The sequence below is a fragment of the Gymnoscopelus microlampas genome, assembly GCF_963454915.1.
Source record: "Gymnoscopelus microlampas genome assembly, chromosome: 7".
NCBI classification, from domain to species: Eukaryota; Metazoa; Chordata; class Actinopteri; order Myctophiformes; family Myctophidae; genus Gymnoscopelus; species Gymnoscopelus microlampas.
Genome location: NC_139944.1, coordinates 53,772,880 through 53,796,458, shown reverse-complemented (window position 1 = coordinate 53,796,458; position 23,579 = coordinate 53,772,880). Strand labels below are relative to the sequence as shown.

Sequence of the window (23,579 nt, the reverse complement as noted above, 5' to 3'; positions counted from 1 at the left end):
TAGGTGATTTTATTGAGTCTGACTTTTGCTTTCGAAAGCAAAAGTCAGACTCAATAAAATACATCTATGATAGATAGTCTTTATCCAAGGCTACCTATGGCAGGGCTGCCATAGGTTATTTATTTTTATTATTTTTTATTATTTCGTTTTTCAGTTATTACGCTTTTAATTAATTGAATTGCGAAGTGCTGGGTTTTTGTGAAAATATTTTTTGGATTTTCTTTATTTTAATAAAATATATTATATATTTAATATTGTTATATATCAACAAAAACATAAAACAATACTAAAACAATAATTATATTTTGTATTATTATATCTTTTTAATAACATATTAGATAGATTAGATTAACTGTTGCACCCTGACTATGATCTGCCAAATAAACTATTGAAGAAAAAGTTTTATCTTATTTATTTATTTATTATTATTTATTTAATGTTATTAAATGTATATGTTTTTATGAACGATTAAATCAATTAGTTCAGTTACTGGCACCCCTTGTATCCGTCTCCACCAGGCCGGGTTGTCTACCCAGGACTGTGTCAGTCACAATTTACAATTTAGTCATTTAGCAGACACTCTTTATCCAGGTAAACATTAAACAGTACTATACACATACATCAAATGCATAGAGACGGTGTAGTGCCTCAGTAATCTAGAATCATACTGTAGGACGTAAACCAAGAAATCATCAAGTCTAAACAGTATAATATTAAAAACTATAAGATGCCAGGTCAATAAATGAGCCCTGGCATCCAAGCAAAAATATTTTTGCTACTTTTGATACGTATATAAGAGGTCTGCCCGACAGTAAATGCAATGTGGTCCTCTGGAGAGAGTGTGGAAATATAGTGGCCCTCTACATCAGGGGTCTTCAACAGGGGGTCCGGGACCCCTAGGGGGTCCTCAGAGTTACCACAGGGGGTCCGCCAAATCTTTGTGTGATATGATTTTTTGTTTTTACATTAACCACTTGACTCCTAGCTAGCATCCCTTTTCTGAGGTGAACTTTTGCCAAAAAATAGCCGATCTACAAGCTCACAACGCCTCGCGCTGCGAGGCGTTGTGAGCTTGTAGATCGGCTATTTTTGGCAAAGAGTTATAGCTGTAGAGGGAAAAAAGAGCAGCAAAAATGTATCTGAAACACAATTTTATACAATATAGAGGGGGTCCCTGCTTCATCTCTCTCTCAGCTAGGGGGGCCTTAGCCTGAAAACGTTGAAGAGCCCTGCTCTACATCATCAAAATTGCATCACCCCTGTTATACCAGATGGTATATTGTAAATATGTATTGATGGACCCTATATGTATCCTCCTCCCACGCGCGCGCGCGCACACACACACACACACACACACACACACACACACACACACACACACACACACACACACACACACACACACACACACACACACACACACACACACACACACACACACACACACACACACACACACACACACACACACACACACACACACACACACACACACACACACACACAAACAAACAAACACACACACACTCTTTGAGTGGCAGGTACACCCACGCATCCACTCAGAGACTTCATAATTATATGTGCCCATGCAGGGACACATTAGTCATGAACTCTATACATTCAAGCACTCACCAGCACCACATGAACTCATACATACCTCAATGGAGACAAGCTGTACGTTTTTTTTGCCTTATCCTTCTGAATATGGTGGGTCAGATGTATGTTCCATGTGACATGACCAATAAAGATATCAATCAATCAATCATTTTTTTTTCAATTCAATATTTTTTTTTGTCTCAAGACACTTTACATGTAGAGCAGAGACCCGACAGTCCCACCCTGAGCAAGACATTTTGCGACAGTGGCAACGAAAAACTCCCCCTTAACTGGAAGAAACGTCAGGCAGACCCTAGGCTCTAGGGTGGGGGCCTTCTGCCTCGACCGTGTCGGGGGGAAAGAAGAGATCCATGAGAGACAGAGAGAGAAGAGAGACAGAGAGAGATACAAGTAGTAACAATAACAATAGTAGCAAATATAGTAGTGTAAGATAGTATATGATAATATAATATAGTACAACAATAATGTGTATACTATATAATGGTATAAGAATGTTAAGATAATATACAGTAGTAGTGTAGTGGTATAGTGTAATGTCAATCAGATCAGTTCATGAAGTGTGGTATTTTTCAATTATAGCCAATTGGAATGGAATATGAAAAATCAGACCGATACGTCTTGATCACAATACTCACCGATTTGTGTGAGTTTTGGACAAAATATGTAGGAGTCGTCGCAAAAAGTGTGTTTTGAAGAAAAGTCAAGATGGTGGAACATCTGGCGTGGGGAGTTTCACTTTTTGCAGAGTTGCACTTGCAGTGTAACAGTTGTACAGTTGAACCAAGGAATCCAGGGGAAAAGGGAATTATAGGCAAAAAGTAGTGGAGTGTATTTCTTGGCCTGCTGGCAGAGTGCATTAAAAGTTTGATGCTGAGCAAAAACATGATCTCTGAGGATAATATCGGAACCCCTGGGCTGATCGGGTTCATCAGGACTTCCTTGGCCCGTGATCAACCTTTACTCAAAGTTTTATACCAATCTGTTTTCAGTTTTTTTCCCCCTTACATATCCTCCTAACAGACAGAGTAACAGCGGCAGCTAATAAGAAACTCCTACTCTCTTAAACTTGAATATCTTCAAAGCCTGATCCAGCCCTATACAAGCCCTCCCGCTCACTCAGATCAGCTAACACAGGGAAGCTGTCAGAACCTTCCCTAAAACATCCAGGACAACGCTCCACACGTCCCAGACTCTTCTCCCTTCTGGCTCCCAAACTGCATGTGCACTAACTCCCCATTGAAGTCAGAACTGCAGACTCACTCCCAATATTCGGCCGTAATCTGAAGACTCACCTCTTCAGTGAGTCAGTATGTGTTTTTCCTAATTGTTTTATATATGATTGTATACACTGTAATATTATTTTTCTAATTTCATGTTTTGCTTTGCTGTCTGTTGTTTTTAATCTTGCTCTGTGCTGCACTTTGGAACTTTGTTTGGAAAGGGTGCTATACAAGGAGGGCCAAAACCTTAACGAGGAATATAACAACACCTCTTGATTTGACCAACAATAGAATAAGACATCTAACAAACACTGGACTCCAAGTGCCAAAGTGGCCAGCGAGCCCCCCCCCCCAGAACCATGAAGTTGTTTTGTAGAGACAGTATTTAAAACTTTAACCAAGCCTAAAACAGAATAGAGTTAAAAGTAACAAATTCCTCAATATTGTACTTAATTCCTCAATATTGTACTCAATAATAATTTTTGGAGTGAGTTGGGCAAGTGTGTGGAGTGAGTTGGGCAAGTGTGTGGAGTGAGTTGGGCAAGTGTGTGGAGTGAGATGTCTGGAGTGAGTTGGGCGCGATTTGGAGTGAGTTGGATTTGGAGTGAGTTGGGCGGTTACCCTATACGAATATAATTCATTATCATTATCATTCAGACTCCACCTCAGCCCTTGCCCTAGTCTTGACGACTTTGCAGGTTTATGAGGTTCAAGTGTAATTTATATAGCATGTTATTATGTAGAGACAGATGGCAGGTTAATTTGTTGACCTGGCATCCTATAGTTTGCATAGTTTCGATGTAAAGATGATTTATTTCTTGATATTTTACTGTTTAGACCAGGGGTCTTCAACAAGGGGGTCCGGGACCCCCAGGGGGTCCTCAGAATAACTACAGGGGGTCTGCCAAAATCTTTGTGTGATGGGGAACATTAGCCGAAAATAGCAGATATTTGTGGTGTTAGAATGTTTCAAAAATATTCCAAATATTCCACATTCTATTTCAAAATTAGCCTACAAGCGACCTACAAGCTCACCACGCTGCGAGCTTGTAGATCGGCTATTTTTGGAGAGTTGTTGTAGAGGGAAAAAGAAAAAGCCAACGGGCAAGTTGACTAAATATTGAGGGTTAACTGTCTGAAAATACATGTTTAAAATGAATCCAACATATTGGAACAAGTCTATATGAACCTACAGTATCTATGAAATCTAAGAAACGTTTTAATCTGCAACACAATCTAATTCAATATGTAGTGGGGGCGGTCCCTGCTTCATCTCTCTCTCAGCTAGGGGGTCCTTGGCCTGAAAAATGTTGAAGACCCCTGGATTAGACTGATGATAGGTTCTTGGTTTACCTATGATCCTAGATGACTATTTATCTATGCATTTGATGTATTACCTCGTGTTTACCTTGCTTTCTGTAAATCGCTCTGGATTAACACTAAGAGCGTCTGCTAAACGCTTATATTGTAAATTGTACAGTGGGATTCCTCAGGTTTGGATGAAATGTGTTTTTTACTGTACATAATAATGCATAAATGATTATTTTGTGATTATTAGGACAGTTTATTTATTGGTCTTTGCAGCACTGGTTCATGACAGGTTTTGCTCTTGGAATGACGGGAAAAACAACTTGGTACAAGTACACTTCACCCTCACACATCATCGTCTCTGTCGGGTGGAAATACCTCGTATGTCCTAAACCGTTACTTTTCAGGGTTCAAATTTCAAATCGACAAGCTCACAACGCCTAGCTTCGCGGCGCGTTTTTCGAACTTGTAGATCTGCTACTTTTGTCGCATTTGTGTGACGCTGTAGTATGATCAAACAGGGCGATAATTTACGGAAGAAAAAAAAGGGGGGGGGAAGTTTGAATATGGAGATAAGGGGTTTCTGCCCCGACAGCAACGATATCGTCACTGTCAGGAGGAAACATTGTATACTACGCCCCAAACCGTTACTTTTCAGGAAATGAAAAACGTTCCAATGTAGTCATTACATATTTAGTCTACTTTTAATTTGCTAAATATCTATAAAACTCAAGAGACTTGAACCACTTTCACTTTCAAATATCTTTTCAAAAGTAGCAAAACATATCCGATCTACAAGCTCACACAGCGAGTTATTTTTGAAATATGGAGATACAAGGTGTCTGCCCGACAAGAGACGATATTCGACAATTACAACATTTAAATGGTATAATGTGCACATTCTCACTATTCAAGGGTAATACCAGTTTGTTTCAGTTGGTATTTTTACTGTTATTCTTTCCTCTATGAGAGTGAATAAATCATGGGTTTGTTTCCCCATCATTGTTAACACAGACTCTTTCATCACTGCCATGGGTTTCCAGTATACAGGGACGTGCACAGATAGACTCTAGGTGGTGCTAAAGCACTTGCCCTTTGCCCTCTTGACCAGAAGTGCCCTTTTGGAAAGAAAAAATATATATATATATATATTTTTTTTCAGTTTACAGCAGGGGTCTTCAGGGGGTCCTCAGAGTTACTACAGGGGGTCCGCCAAATCTTTATGCGATATGATTTTTCTTTTTACCATAACCACTCGAAACCTAGCATCCCTTTTCTGAGGAGAACTTTAGCCAAAAATAGCCGATCTACAAGCCCACAACGCCTCGCGCTGCGAGGCGTTGTAGAGGTAAAAAAAGAGCAGACCAAGTAAACAAAAAAAAGTATAATTTACTTGAGCACCTGCCCCTCAAAATGTCTGTGCACGCCACTGGTTTGTTTCCCCATCATTGTTAACACAGACTCTTCATCACTGCCATGGGTTTCCAGTATAATATGGCAGATTTCAACTCTGCCACACAATTCAAATGTCTCTATATACTGTACATGAATACATTACATACTAAAAACCCACTGGCATAATTGCAACTGAAGACAGTGGCATACTGACCACCCCCCAAAAAAAAAGGAATACTTTCATTATGTTATAACAACAGTCTATGCGTACAAGTGTCCTCTAAAGAGATCGCATTCACCCATTCAATCCGGGGACGCACCTGTGTGTCATTTTAGATTTCTTTGGCTATTCAAAAATAGCAGATATAGCAAGCAGCAAGCCCATATAACAAGCTCATAGCACGGCACCGAGTGCCATGAGCTTGTAGATCTGCCATTTTGGAAAAATTGTGAACATTTGTGCAAATATTTGAACATTCTACAAATGTCTCCTAAATCATGTTGCTATATTAGTGGTTCTCCAACGTTTTCATGTCAAGGACCCCCAAAATGATATGTATTTTGGCCACGGACCCCCATCTCAAAATATTTAGTTCCAGGGACCACCCAAGAAGCAAAGATTTGAAAAAATATACATTCAAAGATTTGCACACATTTTCACGATTTTTTCAAAAATAGCAGATCTACAAGTGGCACTTGGTGCCGCAGCTATGAACTTGTATATCTGCTATTTTTGCATAGCCAAGGTATATAAAACATGGATACAGTGGTTTACACAGATGCGTTCCCGGTTCGAATGGGTTCAAAAGTGAAATTGACAAGACATAAAATGACACCTCATATTGATATGGTCCTTATATAGATACACTGGAGACACATAGCAGAGAGCATTCAGCTCAGATATGGCTGCTAAATGTCTTAACCACTTGAGCCCTAGGTCAGTGGTTCTCAAACTTGTTTTAATTTTCAATCCCCCCCATAACTCTGAGTGTTACAGGTTAATTTGGTTTTGTACACTCTCAGAATTACACACACCTCAAGGAACCCTGAGGGTCCCTCTCCACTTTGAGAATCACTGAACCTGGGCTAGAAGGTTTGGAAATCTTGGCCTATAATGACATGACCCGAAATAGGAGATAATGTGGTTAATAGTAACCAAAAAAAAGAAGCTCCTATCAAGGCAAAGATTAATACAGATACCAACAACACCGGTACTGCCTTTCATGATACAAACAAACAAACAAACAAGCAAATAATAATCAAATAATCAATTACGGTATTCTAAACGTTTCCAAAGTAAAAACAGAACCTTTCAGTCCATTCTTCTTTTTTTCATATTCCTTTTTTTTTATCCCAGACATCAATCAATCAAAGGAATCCATTTTGGGTGCAAAGTGTGTCTGTAAAAGGTTATATTATGTATAACGACAAATATTCCAACAGCCACGACCCAGGGTCGTTGAATCCTTTGAAAAGGCGTTAATGCCACTGAATGAATGAATGAATGAATGAATGTAGTCGCGTCTTACAAAAACACACACATTCCACGTTACGTTTGCTGACGTTTCAGCCGTTGCTCTGAGTCACTGTGTCTTCATCCTGGAAATAAGGATGTTCTAGAGAGTTGAGGGCAGAGATTCTTCTCAAAGGGTCAAAGGTCAACATTTCCTGTGGGAAAGAAAAATATTCGTTTAGAAGAGGCGGGTTTTCTACGCTTAAAAACCTCAATTAAACAATTTGAATATTGCATGTTTAGCCTGTGACGCACAATTCATTTTCCCCTAGCCTTGGGGACAAAGACATCACCATCAATTAATATGAACTACAAAAAGGTTTTGTACTGCAATTGTTTCTAATACTAAGTATTTGAAGAGTCTGTAACGTTCAAGTACGTTAAACCGTTTTAAACCCCATGCCTCTTTTTTGGTTATATGGGGGAAAATTTTGAAAGAAGAAAAAGATAATTTTCCTAAATAGTGTAAATAGCAGCAGATCTACAATCTCACAATGTGACTTTAGATCAGCTATTTACAGTATTTGTCGTAGGACAAGGTACAAAATTGTAGATCTGCTATTTTTGAAAAATCGTGATTTTTTTTGTAAATCTTTGAATATATATATATATAGAATATATATATATAGAACTTAAATCTTTGATTCTGGGGGGTCCCTAGAACTAAATATTTTGAGATGGGGGGTCCATGGCCAAATACATAATAATGTTTGGGGTCCTTGACATGAAAAAGTTTGAGAACTGAAAGTGTTTCAGAAAACCGACATTTGTGGAACCGGCCTCAGGTCTTTAATGGGTTAAAATTCACCCCATACAGTTTTTAATTTGGTTCAAATGAATGAATAATAATAACCCTTACCCGCAGTAGCTGTTCCCCCAGTTCGTTTATGTCTGGAACAAAGTCTGTGATTGGTCGAGGAAAATAAGGGGGGAAGTTTTTTCTTTTCAGCGTGACGTCGGTTGGCCACTCCTCTTCTAGTGGTAATCCAATGAGACTGAAGTGACAAAGCACACGTTACATACATGTTACCGTTACATGGAACATACACTGAATTAAGACAATTCAATGATTATTTTGTTTTGTTCAGTTTGTTTAATTGTATTGGTCATACTCACTCAAATATCTTTCCCAACTGGTCTACTTCTGATTCTCCACAGAACAAAGGTCTGAACAGAAGAGATGTTTACATGTTAATATGTTGAAGGATTAGAGCCCTATAGGCCGTGGTTTAAAAAGTAAAGCATTTGTTATAAAAAACGAATCTTGCACACACACACACACACACACACACACACACACACACACACACACACACACACACACACACACACACACACACACACACACACACACACACACACACACACACACACACACACACACACACACACACACGAGCATCTCAATGCTGCAACAAGAACCATTTAAATTAGTAGTCTCTCGCCCAGTTTTCCTTTGATTTCCTCTGTCCGCCTTCACTCTGTGCCCACACCTAATTAACACACCTGTCTGTGCGTCCTATGTGCACACAGCCTGTGCACGTCAATCAAATGCCCGCCACCCAGTGTCTAGACGTAATACTACAAACTAACCCAAATAACACGCCGACACCAAAACCTAAATAATATCTCCTACAATACGAATGGACTGGCAATGCCACGTTTGCACATGTATGGTGGACTGATTAGCATTTTGTTCATAGAACACGTCACAATGCATTGACTGAGGAAGGGCCACACATTTATTATACATTTATTATACGTTTAACTATTATTGGACTCCTAATAGAATGGCTAGTTAGGCATGTAAAAATTGATCTACTGTACAAGCTTACAACGCGTCACGAAGTGACGCGTTGTAAGCTTGTAGATCAGCTATTTCTGCAATTTTTACATGAATAAAAAAGTCTAAATATATCAATAATGTCTTTGCATATTTCAGTTATTTGTCATATCAGCCCCATGTGCAATTTTTTATCATGAAGCCTAAAAGGCTGTGTGGTCCCAGTGCCAGGATTTTGCGAATTTTCTTACCTTTTCAAGTAGTCACAGAATATTTATCTCCAGTATGATCGATCCCCTGATGGTTGCTAATCACGGACGGGTTCACTGTGCTTCCGTGAAAAAAATCACACCCTGTGTGAAGGAAGCGGGGCTTTTGGGGCGGGGCTTAACTAATTTCAGTTCGTCCCTATTGGTGGTCTGAGTCCACTTACCAAATGTGTACTTGGTAGCATGCTGCAAACTGGAATAATGGCTGTTTAAAGCCCAGCCAATGGGCAGACAGAGGGGGCGGGGCTTAAGTAATTACAGTTCGTCCCTATTGGTGGTCTAAGTCCACATACCAAATTTGGACTTGGTGGCATGCTGCAAACTGGACTTACGGCTGTTTAAAGCCCAGCCAATAGGAAGACAGAGGGGGCGGGGCTTAATTAATTTCAGTTCGTCCCTATTGGTGGTTTTAGTCCATGTACAAAATGTGTACTCCATAGCATGCTGCGAACTGGAGTTATAGCTGTTTAAATGCCGTGCTCAAACGGACGGGCACAACATACGGACGGACATACGGACGTCAAGTGTGTGTGTGCGTGTGTGTGTGTGTGTGCGTGTGTTTGTGTGTGCGCATGTGTGCAGTATTGGCTTGTGTGTGTGTGTGTGTGTGTGTGTGTGTGTGTGTGTGTGTGTGTGTGTGTGTGTGTGTGTGTGTGTGTGTGTGTGTGTGTGTGTGTGTGTGGAAGTGGCGCATGTGTTGCTACTTTGCCGTGTTCAAACATACGGACGGACATAACATACGGACGGACGGACACGCAGACATAGTCAAATGTAGAGCGGCTGGCACCGCTAAAAAGAAAAATGCGATTCCCGTTCGCTTGTTATACCCAGTTGAAAATAGCATGTTTCGCTCCAAAATACATAGTAAAACACAGGAGCAGAGATTCAGAATATGTCCCTAATATTTTAACAGGGAAGTGAATGGAGCAGTAGATCTTTGGATCGCGTTATCTCCTGGTTCTTTGTGAAAAACGGGATAAAATTACATTGGTATAGATACTATGCTCTAGATGTGGAACATTTGTATAGAACAGTGCATCTGCATCTGGTGCAAACCTGTGACGGCAATTTTCAATCAATTTCCATTGTCCAGCTCACTCACCATTACATGCACAGGAAAGGGAGGGTCCTATAATTACGCAGATATACACAAACTAAGTCCAATCAATATTCAGTTCTTTTGAAGGACCAGTACAGAACGTACCAGTTAAATTAGCAGTCTCTCCAGTTTCCTTTGATTTCCTCCGTCCGTATGTTTGTGTTTCTCTGGTAGGAACAGTGTGCTGCCTTCACTCTGTGCCCACACTAATTAACACACTGTGTGTCTGTGCTTCCTATATGCACACCCTGCGCATGTCAATCAAATGCCCGCCACCAAGTGTCTACACTTAATACAGTATTATGTGTAGACACAGTATTATTAATACAGCACAATTAACCAAACTAACAAGCCCAACACCAAAACATAAAGACCAGCTCCTACAGAACCTATCAGTGACTCATTGTAACCCTGTGGATGGGAGCGTTGTCATCCTGGAAGAGAAGAACGGTCACTCCCATCATCAGGATCATCATAGGATAAAAGTGATCTCTCAGAATAACTTTGTATTGGTTTGTAGTGATCCTTCCCTCTAAGGCTGGGGTCTTCAACCAGTGGTCAGGGGACCACCAGTGGTCCTCGAGGGGGTTCCAGGTGGTCCCCAGTTAAATAATGGAGAGTTGGTAACCAAATGGACCCTTATAGATCTTTAACTCTTGAGAGCGTAAAATGAAACCAAATGGACCCGTACGGGTCCATTTGGTTTCATTTTACGCTCTCAAGAGTTAAAGCATTGTTAAACATCTGCATTACTTAATTTACAAGAAGTCTAGACAATTAGAGAATGTAGATTATTTTTATTTTGATCAACGTTTGCCTGTTATCTATCTCTCCTATGGAACCAACATCCATACAGCATGTGGAATTGTGGACAAAATCTTATCCAACGATAACACAAGTTTTGGGTCTGAGAGGCAAAATCTCATCAAACGGTGATCTGTGGCTCAAATGCCGAATAAATAATGGACCTTGATATGAAAAAGGTTGAAAACCACTGCGCTAAGGGGACAAGTGGGCCCCAAACCATGCCAGGAAAATGCCCCCCAAACACACACAGCATAACAGAGCCACCAGACAAGCATCCAGAGACTCGTACCGTTCTCTAGGTGTAAAACCACACATGCCCTCGCCCACCTATGGAGAAGACGGTGAATCTGACCCCATCACTTCTTTCTCCACTTCTCTGTAGATCAGCGCTTGGATGTTTTTTTTAATGCACCACTTGACTCTAAAATGTGCCATTTTGTCTTGGTAATGAGGCCAGGTTTATGCACCGCAACCCTCCAATAACATCCCTCTCTCTACGCCATGCATATAAGCATCACATCACGCGGTCATCAAGTGTGCGGCTTCACACCCACGTTTATGCGACCCTTATTTGTTGATGTCCTTTTCCCATAGATTGGAATGCAGATGTCACTTTTAGTAACCGTTCCTATGGAAACACACTAGCCAGTTGAGCAGTCGTTAGTTACATCTGACGCTCCCGCCATCTGTGTGCCACAATAACAGTCACTTCAATCTTTCTCATCTTTTGCCATCTTCTTCATCCAAAATTGAGGTCAACTGGAGCCTGCCTGACATTTTCATACATGCCAACAGAGCATCATGATCGGATGTTAAATTAGCTTAATTGTATCATGCATTATTCCACCGATATAATGGAAGCAGATGAATTTGTTATGTTTCTACGGTCAAGTTATTCAGGGTTTTTTTTATTTAGTTTGCCTCCCATCTCAGTCTGCACCTCAAAAGTGAAAGGTGAAACTCAGGAGAGGTACAGGTAAGAGTTTAACAGTCAAGAACTAAACCTAATAAAATACTATACAGCAGGGGTCTTCAACAGGGGGTCTGGGACCCCTAGGGGGTCCTCAGAGCTATACTATAGGGGGTCTGCCAAATCTTTGTGTGATAGGATTTAGTTTTTTTACATTAACCACTTGAACCCTAGAATTCCTTTTCTGAGGGGAGCATTAGCCGAAAATAGCAGATCTACAAGCTCTCAACGCCTCGCGCTGCGAGGCGTTGCGAGCTTGTAGATCTGCTATTTTTGGCAAAGAGGCTATAGGTGTAGAGGGAAAAATAGAGCAGACTAAGCAGACTAAAAACTTGAATCTGAAACACAATTTTATACAATATAGAGGGGGGTCCCTGCTTCATCTCTCTCTCAGCTAGGGGGTCCTTGGCCTGAAAACGTTGAAGACCACTGCTATACAGCATATCTCAACAGCGACTAAACCAACAATCTCTCTTTTAAAAATGTTTTATAAATCAGTGCTATTGAACACGTACGTCTGTGTGTGTGTGTTTTACAGATACTGAATACAATGAAAAGTATTAAAAAGCTCTTCTGACTAAAACCTCCCAACTCCATTGGATCCTCAAACTGTCAGTCAAACCATCTAACTTCAACTCAGGTTTATTTTTTTCCGTCAACTTGGTCATTCTAATCAATGATGGACAAAACAACTATCTCCACATTAATAGTGAAAACCCTCCTAACTCAGTGCCCATACCCCAGGTGGGGTTGGCGAAAGGGCCTACTCTGTGTGGAGTTTGCATGTTCTCCCCGTGTCTCCTAGGGTAGTTAATTCCCTCACAAAAACATGTAGTAATCCTGGTCACTATACTGCCTCCCCCATGACAGCCGGGGCGCCTGATGGAGGGGAAAGGAACTGGTTGGAATAACCTTTCCTTCCACGCACTACGTCCAACCGGGGAAACTCCCTCCTGTCAGGTGACAAGAAGGTTAGTTGGCTCTCATGCATTGGGAGGCATGAGCTCGGCTCTGGCCTCCCTAGGCTGGTGGGGGGAGTGTAGTGCCCAGGATCACTTAGCAAATTGGCACCGGGTGAAAAAAGGGTTACAAAATCGAGGGATACAAAAAAAAAAAAAAAACTCCTAACCCCACTTGAGCTGTATGTGGGTAAAGTGGTGATAATATAAGGACACATTCAAGCATTGTTTTTCCAATATTTTGCCAAAATTCATTAAAAAATAGCCCGTCTACAAGCTGACAACAATGCGTCGGATCAGCTATTTTTGTCTTTGTTTGCCAAAGTATAAAACTGTGATATATTATATATATATGTGTGTGTTATATTAACACATTTTGCTGGGGACCCCCTGGAACCCCCTTCAAGGACCCCTGGGGGTCCCCGGACCTCACTTTGACAACCACTGATGTAGACCAACATGACTCATGTCCGTGTGTGTGTGTGTGTGTGTGTGTGTGTGTGTGTGTGTGTGTGTGTGTGTGTGTGTGTGTGTGTGTGTGTGTGTGTGTGTGTGTGTGTGTGTGTGTGTGTGTGTCTCTGTCTGTCTGTCTGTCTGTCTGTCTGTCTGTCTGTCTGTCTGTCTGTCTGTCTGTCTGTCTGTCTGTCTGTCTGTCTGTCTGTCTGTCTGTCTGTCTGTCTGTCTGTCTGTCTGTCTGTCTGTCTGTCTGTCTGTCTGTCTGTCTGTCTGTCTGTCTGTGTGTGTGTGTGTGTGTGTGTGTGTGTGTGTGTGTGTGTGTGTGTGTGTGTGCGTGCGTGCGTGCGTGCGTGTGTGCGTGTGGGGGGGGGGGGGTTAGAGTGCTTCCTGACATTATAAGAAAAAAACAGTCTAGTAACATAATTGCTTTGTTTCCCATTGGCCCTGGGAGGCTGTTAAAAACAGGGTCTTGTTGGACAGGCCTACGTAGGTTACTGCTTTGGTTGCACTCTGTGAAGCATTTATTGTGGGTGGAAATGACTCAGACAGTCACCTAACGCCTGCTATTGTCTTCTCTGGCCAAGTGTTCACTTCTGCTTGCTATGGAAATATTACACAATTTAAAAAATATATATTTAAAATGAAAAGATGTGGCGGAGAGGTTAAGCTTACAGTTACAGTTGCATTAAGACATGAATAAACACTCTTTTGGGTATAACAATGTATTCATGAGTGCTTAAAGGGGGATTTAAACACCTAGAACCAAAATGTGTGAGTGTGCTGCCATCTACAGGGCTTAGGCTGACATTGGTACGGTGGTGTGCTGCGGTGTAAGAGACAGGTATGCCAGTGTGACCGTGGCACTAATGCCAATAATACAGCTCAATAATACAGCTCAGTACTACAGCTCAATACTACAGCTCAATGGCACACCTAAACCCAACACACACCCTGTGTGTTACATCACAGCGTTCCCGAGCTCAGCCTATCCCTTCAGAAGATATTTAACCTTTAGATGCCATAACTTGGCAAATTGGCACAGAGGTACCAAAGGTACAAGGACAAATATCAATGGGATTAGTATTTAAGAGGAACAGTGTCCGCAATATCCTCACACCTGTCTAACTACTTCTTCAAAGTGAGTGACAGCCACAACAACCATTATCTGGTACCACCCACATATAGAACAAACCAAACCAAACATAAAATATATGTGTGTTTGTGTTGATGACATGTATTATTGTGTTTCTTATGCTATGTTGATGAATTGAATACATAGGACCACAATGGAAACTCACAAGTCTCCTCTGACTGTCACATGCTGTTTACATTTCTGTCTAATAAAGTATTCAATCAATCAATCAATCAGTCAAAAAGTTTAGTCCCCACTAATGCTTTTAAGCATCAATATCCCGTTTTACATGTGATATACAGTATGATATGTGATCATCTTCTTTTCCTTTCGGCTGTTCCCTTCAGGGATCACCACAGCCAATCATCTGTCTCCATCACACCCTGTCCTCTGCCTCCTCTTCTCTCACACTCAAACTAACTTCATGTCCTCTTTTACTACATCCATACATCTCCTCTTTGGTCATCCTCTAGGCCAGTGGTTCTCAAACCTTTTCATGTCAAGGACCCCCAAATTGATGTGTATTAGCCCGCGGACCACCATTTGAAAAGATATGCCAGGGACCCCCATAAGATAAGATGTTTACAGCTCTATAGCAGTGATTCTCAACCATTTTAATTTCAAGGAATCAATGTAAATTTAACTCTGAGAGTGTACAAATGGAACCAACCAAATGGATGGTTAGGGTCCATTTGTACACTCTCAGAGTTACAGACCCATCTGGGTCAATTTGGTTCCTAACTATCTATCATTTAGCTGGGGACCCCCTGGAACTCCCTCAAGACCCCACTTTGAGAACCAATGCTCTAGGCCTTTTGCCTGGCAGTTCCAACCTCAGCATTCTTCTACCGATATACTCACTATCCCTCCTCTGTACAAAATGTCCAAACCATTTCAGTCTGGCCTCTCTGGCTTCATCTCCAAAACATCTAACATGCGCTGTCCCTCTGATGTACAGTATATCATGTGGTCATTGGTATTTTTCTCCTCACTCACTTGCGTCTGAACATCTCGGCGAAGATGCAGCCGGTGCTCCACATGTCTACAGGCGTGGCGTAGGACGACTGGAGCAGGACTTCTGGAGGACGGTACCACAGGGTCACCACCTGGAGAAAACACACAACCAACCGTCCATGAGTCCATGGAGAAACACAAGGATTTGGACAACGGTCTGAATATGTTGACAGACCATATTGTTGTGGATGCAGACACGGTGTTCAGGCAGGTGAAAACTGAACTAAAAAAAGTGTTGACCTGAAGAGAACGCACCCAAAATTAAATTGGTCCGAAATCACACTATACTGTAGTCACTGTCATAACCATCCTCTAACATCCTGCTGTGTTGAGAGACTTTTCCGCGACAAACAGAATACAGAAGCAGATCCTGAGATCACCTAGACCGGGCACTTGAACTTACTTGATAGCCTACATTTCTCATATGAAAAAGAACTAGACACTATTAGGATTACAATGACATTATCAGGGGTTTTAAAGTTTTTGCATTAGCCCGTTATAGTTTTAGTGTTTTTTCTTTTGTCTATCGTTTCCCTGTTAGTCAGGGGATATTAGAAAAGTATTGGAATACATTCCTTACCAAAAACAAATCTTCACCAATGTGTTTGTAAAGGTGTCTAGTAACACATCTCACAAAGACTGAAATTCAGTATCCCTAGGAGAATTTTTGACAGCTCCTTAAAGTTGGGGTACCCACCATAACCTTGGTTTAAAAAAAATCCTCCAAAATAAACAAAATTTAATTCTGTTTTAAGTAGCATGCGAGTAGCAACTAGGGTGTTTTTATGATTCTGAATCCATTGCAATCATTTGTTTTGCACCAAAACCACTCCTTGGGCTAAAAACGGCCCAATCTCAATGGGCTTTTTACACAAAAAGTATACATGGCTATGGCCGCTTTTAGCCCAAGGAGTGGTTTTGGTGCAAAACAAATGATTGCAATGGATTCAGAATCCATTCTGTCTTTCAATCCCACGTCATTTGCTTGCTCTGCCTGGCCAGCACCTCAAAATTGTACTTTAGCACAGCAGCACCCAAGTAAATATCGTCTCTGTCAGGGTGGAAACCTCATATGTTCCTCTATATGTTACCACGTTTCAGGACGCTAATTCAAAAATAGCAAATAGTAGCAGATCTACAAGCTTGAAACGCGGCCGCGTTTCGAGCTTGTAGATCTGCTACTTTTGATGCTTTCGTGTGAGGCTGCAGTATGATCAAGTAGGGGAGTTAATTTACCAAAAGAAAACGTTTAGAATATGGAGATGAGAGGTTTCTGCCCGACAACAATGATTATGCTCAGTTACTGTCCACCACTGAGTAGATACAGTTAACCATTGAATCCTGGAACGCATCTGTGTCATTTTAGCAATAATTTTTCAGACAAATTAAGACAATTGTTGAGACATTTAACAGTTAAAATTGCTTTTATATATATATATATATTCAAATATTTTCACAATAGTTTTTCTGAAGAATTAAGTCATTTGTTGAGACATTTGACAGTTACAAATGTTCGCTTTAAAAATACATATATTCAAAGCTTTGTCAAATATTTCACGATAATACGAGATCTACGAGCTTGTAGATCTGCTATTGTTGAATAGCCCAAAGAAATAAAAATAAATGACACAAATACGTTCCCGGTCTTAAGTCTTTGACTGCCAGAGTGACTGCGTGTATTTTTGTTGTTATTTTGTAATTTAATTTTCAAATAGCTTGTCTAGCTGCGGTTTTAAACACATACGACAGAGCTGCGGTTTTAAACACATACCACAGATCGACCAGCAGAGAGCAGTAGATTGACACCTCAATCACTCGCTGACTCGCTCGACCCCCCCCCCCCCCCAAACAGGCTCCAACAGTCTATACGTCATAACCGGATGTGACGTTTTCGACAATCGCTGATCGGGCTAAATTACGATGTGATACACGACTACGATGACTGTCCGTCACCCAGACTAAAGAAAATAGAAGTGGAGCTCTCTGTTCGTTTTTTATACCGTGTGAAAAAACGTGTTTTTCCCTATTCTGGCCTAAATTGACCGGGACGGAATCTGCGTCATGAATCCGGTCCCGGGTGAGTCTGAAGGAATCAGAAAGCGAAACTGATGATGAAAAATAAACAGAATAGCGCGATCACAGTAAAAAGTAAAAACTCGGGATTTCTCGTTCTGGCACTGAGGGCATTCAGAAAAAACTCGGGATAACTCGGGGCTTGGCACTGAGAGAGTTAATGGGTTAAACTATGACTCCGACATGTAAAATAAACTTGTTTGTACTGTAAGTGTGACTGTACGCTCCTCTTACCACGGGGGTCAGGGCCATGTGACAGCTGTAGATCCTGGCCAGGCCGAAGTCAGCCAGTTTCACCTGGCCCTGGCTGGTCACCAGGATGTTCTCTGGTTTCAGGTCCCGGTGCATCACACGGTTCGAGTGCAGGAAGGCCAGACCACACAGCAACTGACGCATCAGGTCCTAGAGCCGCAGCGCACGAGCACACGCGCACGCACACACACACACACACACACAGACAGACAGACAGACACATACACACAATGATGTTTTGGTAGCCATACAGCCAACCAATTGAAGAAATTGCAGATTGATGTTAAAGTCGGACCATACCAGCCCTGACAAAAAAAAAAGGAAAGTCATTTTGTATTTTAAAACAAAATGCCCAGACGCCTTGAGGGTTAACGTTAGCTTTTATGAAATATCTGAGCTCATTAGGATTTTCCAGAAGATTGAACACGTATTCTATTGCTAGCTAGACCACTTCAAATACTCTTTAATCTTAAAATAACTAATGATCGAAAACGGGCAATCTACAGGCTCACAACACATCACGCTGCAACGTGTTGTGAGCAGTGTTGATTTCGTCGACTAAAACTATGACGAAACATGTCGGTCGACTGCCTTTTTTCACTGACAAAAACTAAATAAAAACTAAACTATGATGACTAAAACTAAGACTAAATATATTGACAATTTCGTCAACGAATGAAAACTAGACTAAAATGTTAGTGAGGGATCTAGTGGAGAAGAGATCCAGTAGAACTAAATGACAAGTCATTTTATGTTTAGTTGTGCTCGGGTGTTGCGCTCTGAAAATGGCAGATCTACAAGCAACGCTGCCACGCGTTGTGAGCTTGTAGATCAGCTATTTTCAGCATGCAAGTGTAAAATCAGCCATTACGACGCCTTCAAGGCACCGCCAAGATACATTTTAGTCGACTAAATCAACTGTACTAAATATCATAATCTAAATATCATAATCTAAATATCATAATCTAAATATCATAATCTTATGATATGACTAAAACTAAATAAAAATGTGTTGTCAAAATCAACACTGGTTGTGAGCTTGTAGATGACAAGATGACCTGCTTCTAGTAGGACATGCTGACTTCTATGGGATCCAAATGACTGTAATCAGTCATGGCGACTGAGAACTGTAATCCATGAAGTGCTATAAGATGAGTCATTTTCTCAGGTGTTCTTACTTTGACGTGGCTGGGTGCTAGTCCTGATGCCGGGGCCTTGTCCAGGTAGGTCTTCAGGTCTTGGTCCACGTGTTCAAACACTAAAGTGACTTTAGTCTCCTGGTCCGTCCTTTTGATCGCACACACATCCATGAGCCTGGAGAGTAGAATATAAAACACACACGTCCATTTGATTGATTGAATATTGATTGAATGCTTTATTAACACATTCCCTGCATTGACGGAGATCTCCGTCATAAAAAAAATATATATATTTATTTATTTATTTAAAAAATCCTGTTTTTCACACAGAACCAGGAGATAACGCGATCCAAAGATTTACTGCATGCATTCACTTCCTGGTTAAAGTATTTGGGAAATATTCTGTATCTCGGCTGCTGTGTGTTACTATGTATTTTTGGCGAAACATGCTATTTTCAATGGCGTATAACAAACGAACGGGAGGTCGAGATGACTTTTTTTCTTTTCTTTCGAAAGCACAGTGAAACCTTCCGTGATTAGCAACTATCAGGGGATCGATCATACTGGAGATAAATATTCTGTGGTTCTTGAAAGATTAGTCAGAATGCTGAAAAATGCTGGCAGAAGCTACAGACAGTTTACAGTTAACAGTTTGCAAAGACAAGCACGGGGAAGTACAGTTCAATACAAGGTCAGTTAAAGAGGACTTTAAACCCAAGAAAGCACTATGGCTTGTTTCCATTGGGGTCCTTTGTACTCAATTCATCGAAACGTTTACTGACAGACAAATATACATAACTATGCAAAAAGGTACATCCACAAGCCTGGAGCGGAGAGTATAAAACACACACGTCCATAGGCCTGGAATCGAACCTGGGACAAGTGGGCGGGCTCACTTAAACCACTCAGCCAATGCATGGCCGCCGCTGATATGGTTATTATGGCTGAGTCATATTGACAGGAGCGTGACAACGTGGTCCGTCCGGCCCGCCGGCCAGTCCTCCCTCAAATAAGTTTAGTACCACCTCCCGAGCAGGGCCCAAAGTAGACCCTCCTGGTGGTCCCCGGATCCCCCACATTGAGAACCAGTGGTGTGTACCGTATACCATTGATTCTCAAAGTGGGGTCCGGTGACCCCCAGGGGTCCTTGAGAAATTCCAGGGGGTCCCCAGCTAAATGATAGATAGATTGTTAGGAACCAAATTCGGTTCCATTTGTACACTCTCTGAGTTAAATTAACATTGATTTTACCATAGAAATTAGCATCCCAGAGATAGAAATGCCATTAAATGGGGGTCCGTAGCCTAATGCATGTCAAACTGGGGGGTCCTTGATATTCAAATGGTTGAAAATCCCTGCTAGAGCCGTAAAAAATCTTCTCTTATGGGGGTCCTCCTTGGTATATCTTTTCAAATGGGGGTCCGTGGGGCTAATAAGTGTCAATTTAGGGGTCCTCGACATGAAAAAGTTTGAGTACACTATGAAACTTCATCATAATAACTTTACTTGACTACGTTGGGATGGTCGAACTGGTCCAGCCTCTTCAGCAGAGCCACCTCTCTGACGGTGGAGATGGGCAGGCCGTCCTGGTCCGTCTGGACGCGCACGCTCTTCAGCGCCACGAACTGGCCGCTCTCCATGTCCCGGGCCTTGTACACCGTGCCGTAGGCACCGCCGCCGATCTCCGCCACCGGCTCGTACTGGAGGCCGGCGCCGCTCTGGGCCATGGCCAGGCTCATTACCACACCGTCTGGGACAGAGAGAGATGAGAGGGCAACTAGAGGGGAGGGGCAAATGGGACACAACACAAGAAAAATAATTATAAACACATGCCCGTCGGGGGATATGAGCACCCAAAGTGCGTCACGGATGGTCCGCTTGTTTCACGGATGTGGCAACGCCGCCGCTTGTTTCACGCACATGATTTGGCAACCCGGGAGCCAGCGAACACAAAAACGCGAATAAACAGCTGACATTTGGGGAAAGAGAAAAACGGGCTTCGGTGTTCCGTGCACACTGTAATGGTCAATGGCTGTGTGCAAATGCAGATCAATTGCTCCTGCCACTGACGAGAACCGGGCAGAAGAGATTTTGGGGACGCACGCACAGACAGACAAACAGACGCACAGAGCTTTGTAGAATTATAATAGGATAATGAATTGAAAAATAAACTTTTGTTTTGGTTGATTGGTTGAATACTTTACATGCAAAGGGTACAGAGGTACAGTTATGCAATAATGCTAAAGCTTTCTTGTGCAATATTTCACAATTTGGCCAATTTGGTAATAAAAAGGTCTTAAAAGTCATCATATTGTAACGTTATAAATGTGCAGATACCCTGTATACACTTATACTGTGTGTTGGTTTGTTTACTGTTGAGTGAGAAAACAATGTTGCACATTAGCAAGATCCACCGTCTCCGGTTTACTTCCTGTATCTGTGTGAAGTGGGCGGGGCGCCTTTTTAGGAGACAGGAAGCAGGTTGAAGTCTAATCATTTCAATGGGAGAGTGAACGTGTACACTGCTTCTGAACCATTCTTTAGCTCCATGGTCACTGAGCTAAATATTGGACCGGATCGTCACAAACCACATAATATTTACAAGATGTTCATACTAAAATGGCTTTTGTTCAGAGAGGCAAATCAGGAGAAATTGTACTTTTAAATCGACCTTTCTCTGTCTCAGCAACACACTCTCGCGGGATCTAACACCAGTAACCATATAATAGGACGTTCACGAGATTTGCTGTCTGACGCCGGCGACCATTTGTAGGATGTGTGTACCAAGCCCCCCCAGAACCACGGGAGAACAGTGACCACCAGGCTTGGGTCTGGTGCTTGGGCCTGGTGGTCAAATCTGAGAGTTTCTTACTTCCGGGTGCTTCAAAACGCCACTGAGCAATTTCATTGAAATGAATAGCTGGGGGGCGGGGCAATCCACCCTCTAGTTATATTATACCTCTATGGTGTGTACCATGTCGCCTCTAGTGGCTCGTATTGGGATGGTGTATCTTCCTATAGGGCATCGCAGTTGCGGCCACTTCCTGGTGCCACTGCAAAATACTCAATGCATTTTTCCCATTGACTTTTCCAAAAATATTTATATCAATTAATTTAAGCCTAGAATCAAGCCATCCAAGGATCCTGGTGAATCGTGACCACAAAACCTTTTTTTCTGTGTTTTTTTTTTTATATATTTAATGATATGATATACTATATTTGATAAATACCCTTTGTTTTGCCGTTTTCAAAAAAGTTTTTTCACAGAATCAAACGTTTTATGGTCATGATTCACCAGGATCCTGGATAGCTTGATTCTAGGCTTAAATTAATTGATATAAACACCGAGTGCCGCGCTATGAGCTTGTATATCTGCTATTTTTGAATAGCCAAAGAAATCTAAAGTGACACAGATGCGTTCCAGGTCTTAATGGGTGCTGCTAATCATCTGGGGAGCCCCCCCCCAAAAAAAAAATATTTGGGGACCCCCCCTGGGGGTCCGGACCCCCATTTTTAGGACCAATAGGCCTCTGACGTCAACTGTCTGATACAACGAACGATAGATAGAAGCAGCAGAACCATAACTTCTACAATCAAGACAGGGCCATATTCATAAAGCCTATGTTAAGTGTTGTCACATACATATTGTCACATGGATTATGATAAGTTTCCTGTAATCATACCTACTGCATGATGAACATGGGGCTATCATTCATTATTATGTATGACCAGTGGAGTGCCATTATAAACATGTACAGGAAGCTATTTGGTGGCAGTTATGGTTAAAAAGAGGCCTGTCTGTCAATCACAGATCCATAAGGGTATGGTCTGGTTGTCATGCACAAAAAAAAGGAAGCTATTAATTATGTATTTAGTTATTATGCCCTGCAAAGCATACAGTATGAGAAATGGGGCTAATGGGTTAGGCTAATCACCCCCCCACCCTCTCCTCTCTCTCTCTCTCTCTCTCTCTCTCTCTCTCTCTCTCTCTCTCTCTCTCTCTCTCTCTCTCTCTCTCTCCCCTCTCTCTCTCTTCCCCGCCCTCTCTCTCCTCTCTCTCTCCTCTCTCTCTCCCCCACTTCCCCCCCTCTTTCTCCCCCATCTCTCTCTCTCTCTCTCTCTCTCTCTCTCTCTCGACACGTGGTGCTCTCTTCCGTAGCCTTTGTGTTAATTAGATCAGATCATAATAATATAAATCAGTAACAAACAGAAACATTAGGTGACGTGGCAGCGTGGTGTTCCACATGGTTACATGATGATGTGTCAGTGGATACAATATGGATACAAAGCGACACAAACACACAGACACACTGTTGCCGATCACAAACTTAGCAACATTTACACATTGTTTTCTCTCTTCTTCCAGAGCCTCATAAACACACTGTTGCTCCTCCGACACCAGAGAGGATCACAACTACTAACACAGGACAATGTAATTGTGGACTAACAGCCTCAATACTTACAATAATAATAATACTAATAGTTTAGTTTGTCTACTCACCAACTCTTTTCTCTACAGTCAGTATGTTTTATGAAGCAGAGCTTCAGTTCTGTTGCTTCCTGTTGAACAGAA

At 41.7% G+C, this 23,579-nt stretch overlaps 1 protein-coding gene across 7 annotated transcripts; it reads right to left on the bottom strand.

Annotated features, from left to right (window-relative positions):
- Positions 1–4,390: 4,390 nt before the first annotated feature.
- On the bottom strand, positions 4,391–23,573 carry cdk4 (cyclin dependent kinase 4). 7 transcript variants are annotated; one of them, XR_014601176.1, is made up of 10 exons: positions 23,508–23,573; positions 20,513–20,783; positions 19,046–19,181; positions 17,850–18,017; positions 15,525–15,634; positions 8,170–8,220; positions 7,913–8,048; positions 7,070–7,208; positions 6,524–6,649; positions 4,391–6,449 (listed from the first exon to the last, which is right to left on the bottom strand). XR_014601176.1 is itself a non-coding variant. In XM_084062712.1 (9 exons), exons 2-8 carry the CDS (start codon positions 20,743–20,745, stop codon positions 7,107–7,109), a joined length of 936 nt encoding a protein of 311 aa, XP_083918838.1. In that variant the 5' UTR covers positions 20,746–20,783; positions 23,508–23,573; the 3' UTR covers positions 4,391–6,649; positions 7,070–7,106. The 7 variants fall into 7 exon arrangements, 3 of the variants coding, with proteins under 3 accessions (XP_083918838.1, XP_083918839.1, XP_083918837.1); XR_014601173.1 differs by having other exon boundaries at positions 4,391–5,162; positions 5,608–7,208; XR_014601174.1 differs by having other exon boundaries at positions 4,391–5,171; positions 5,618–7,208.
- Between the last annotated feature and the right edge of the window lie 6 nt (positions 23,574–23,579).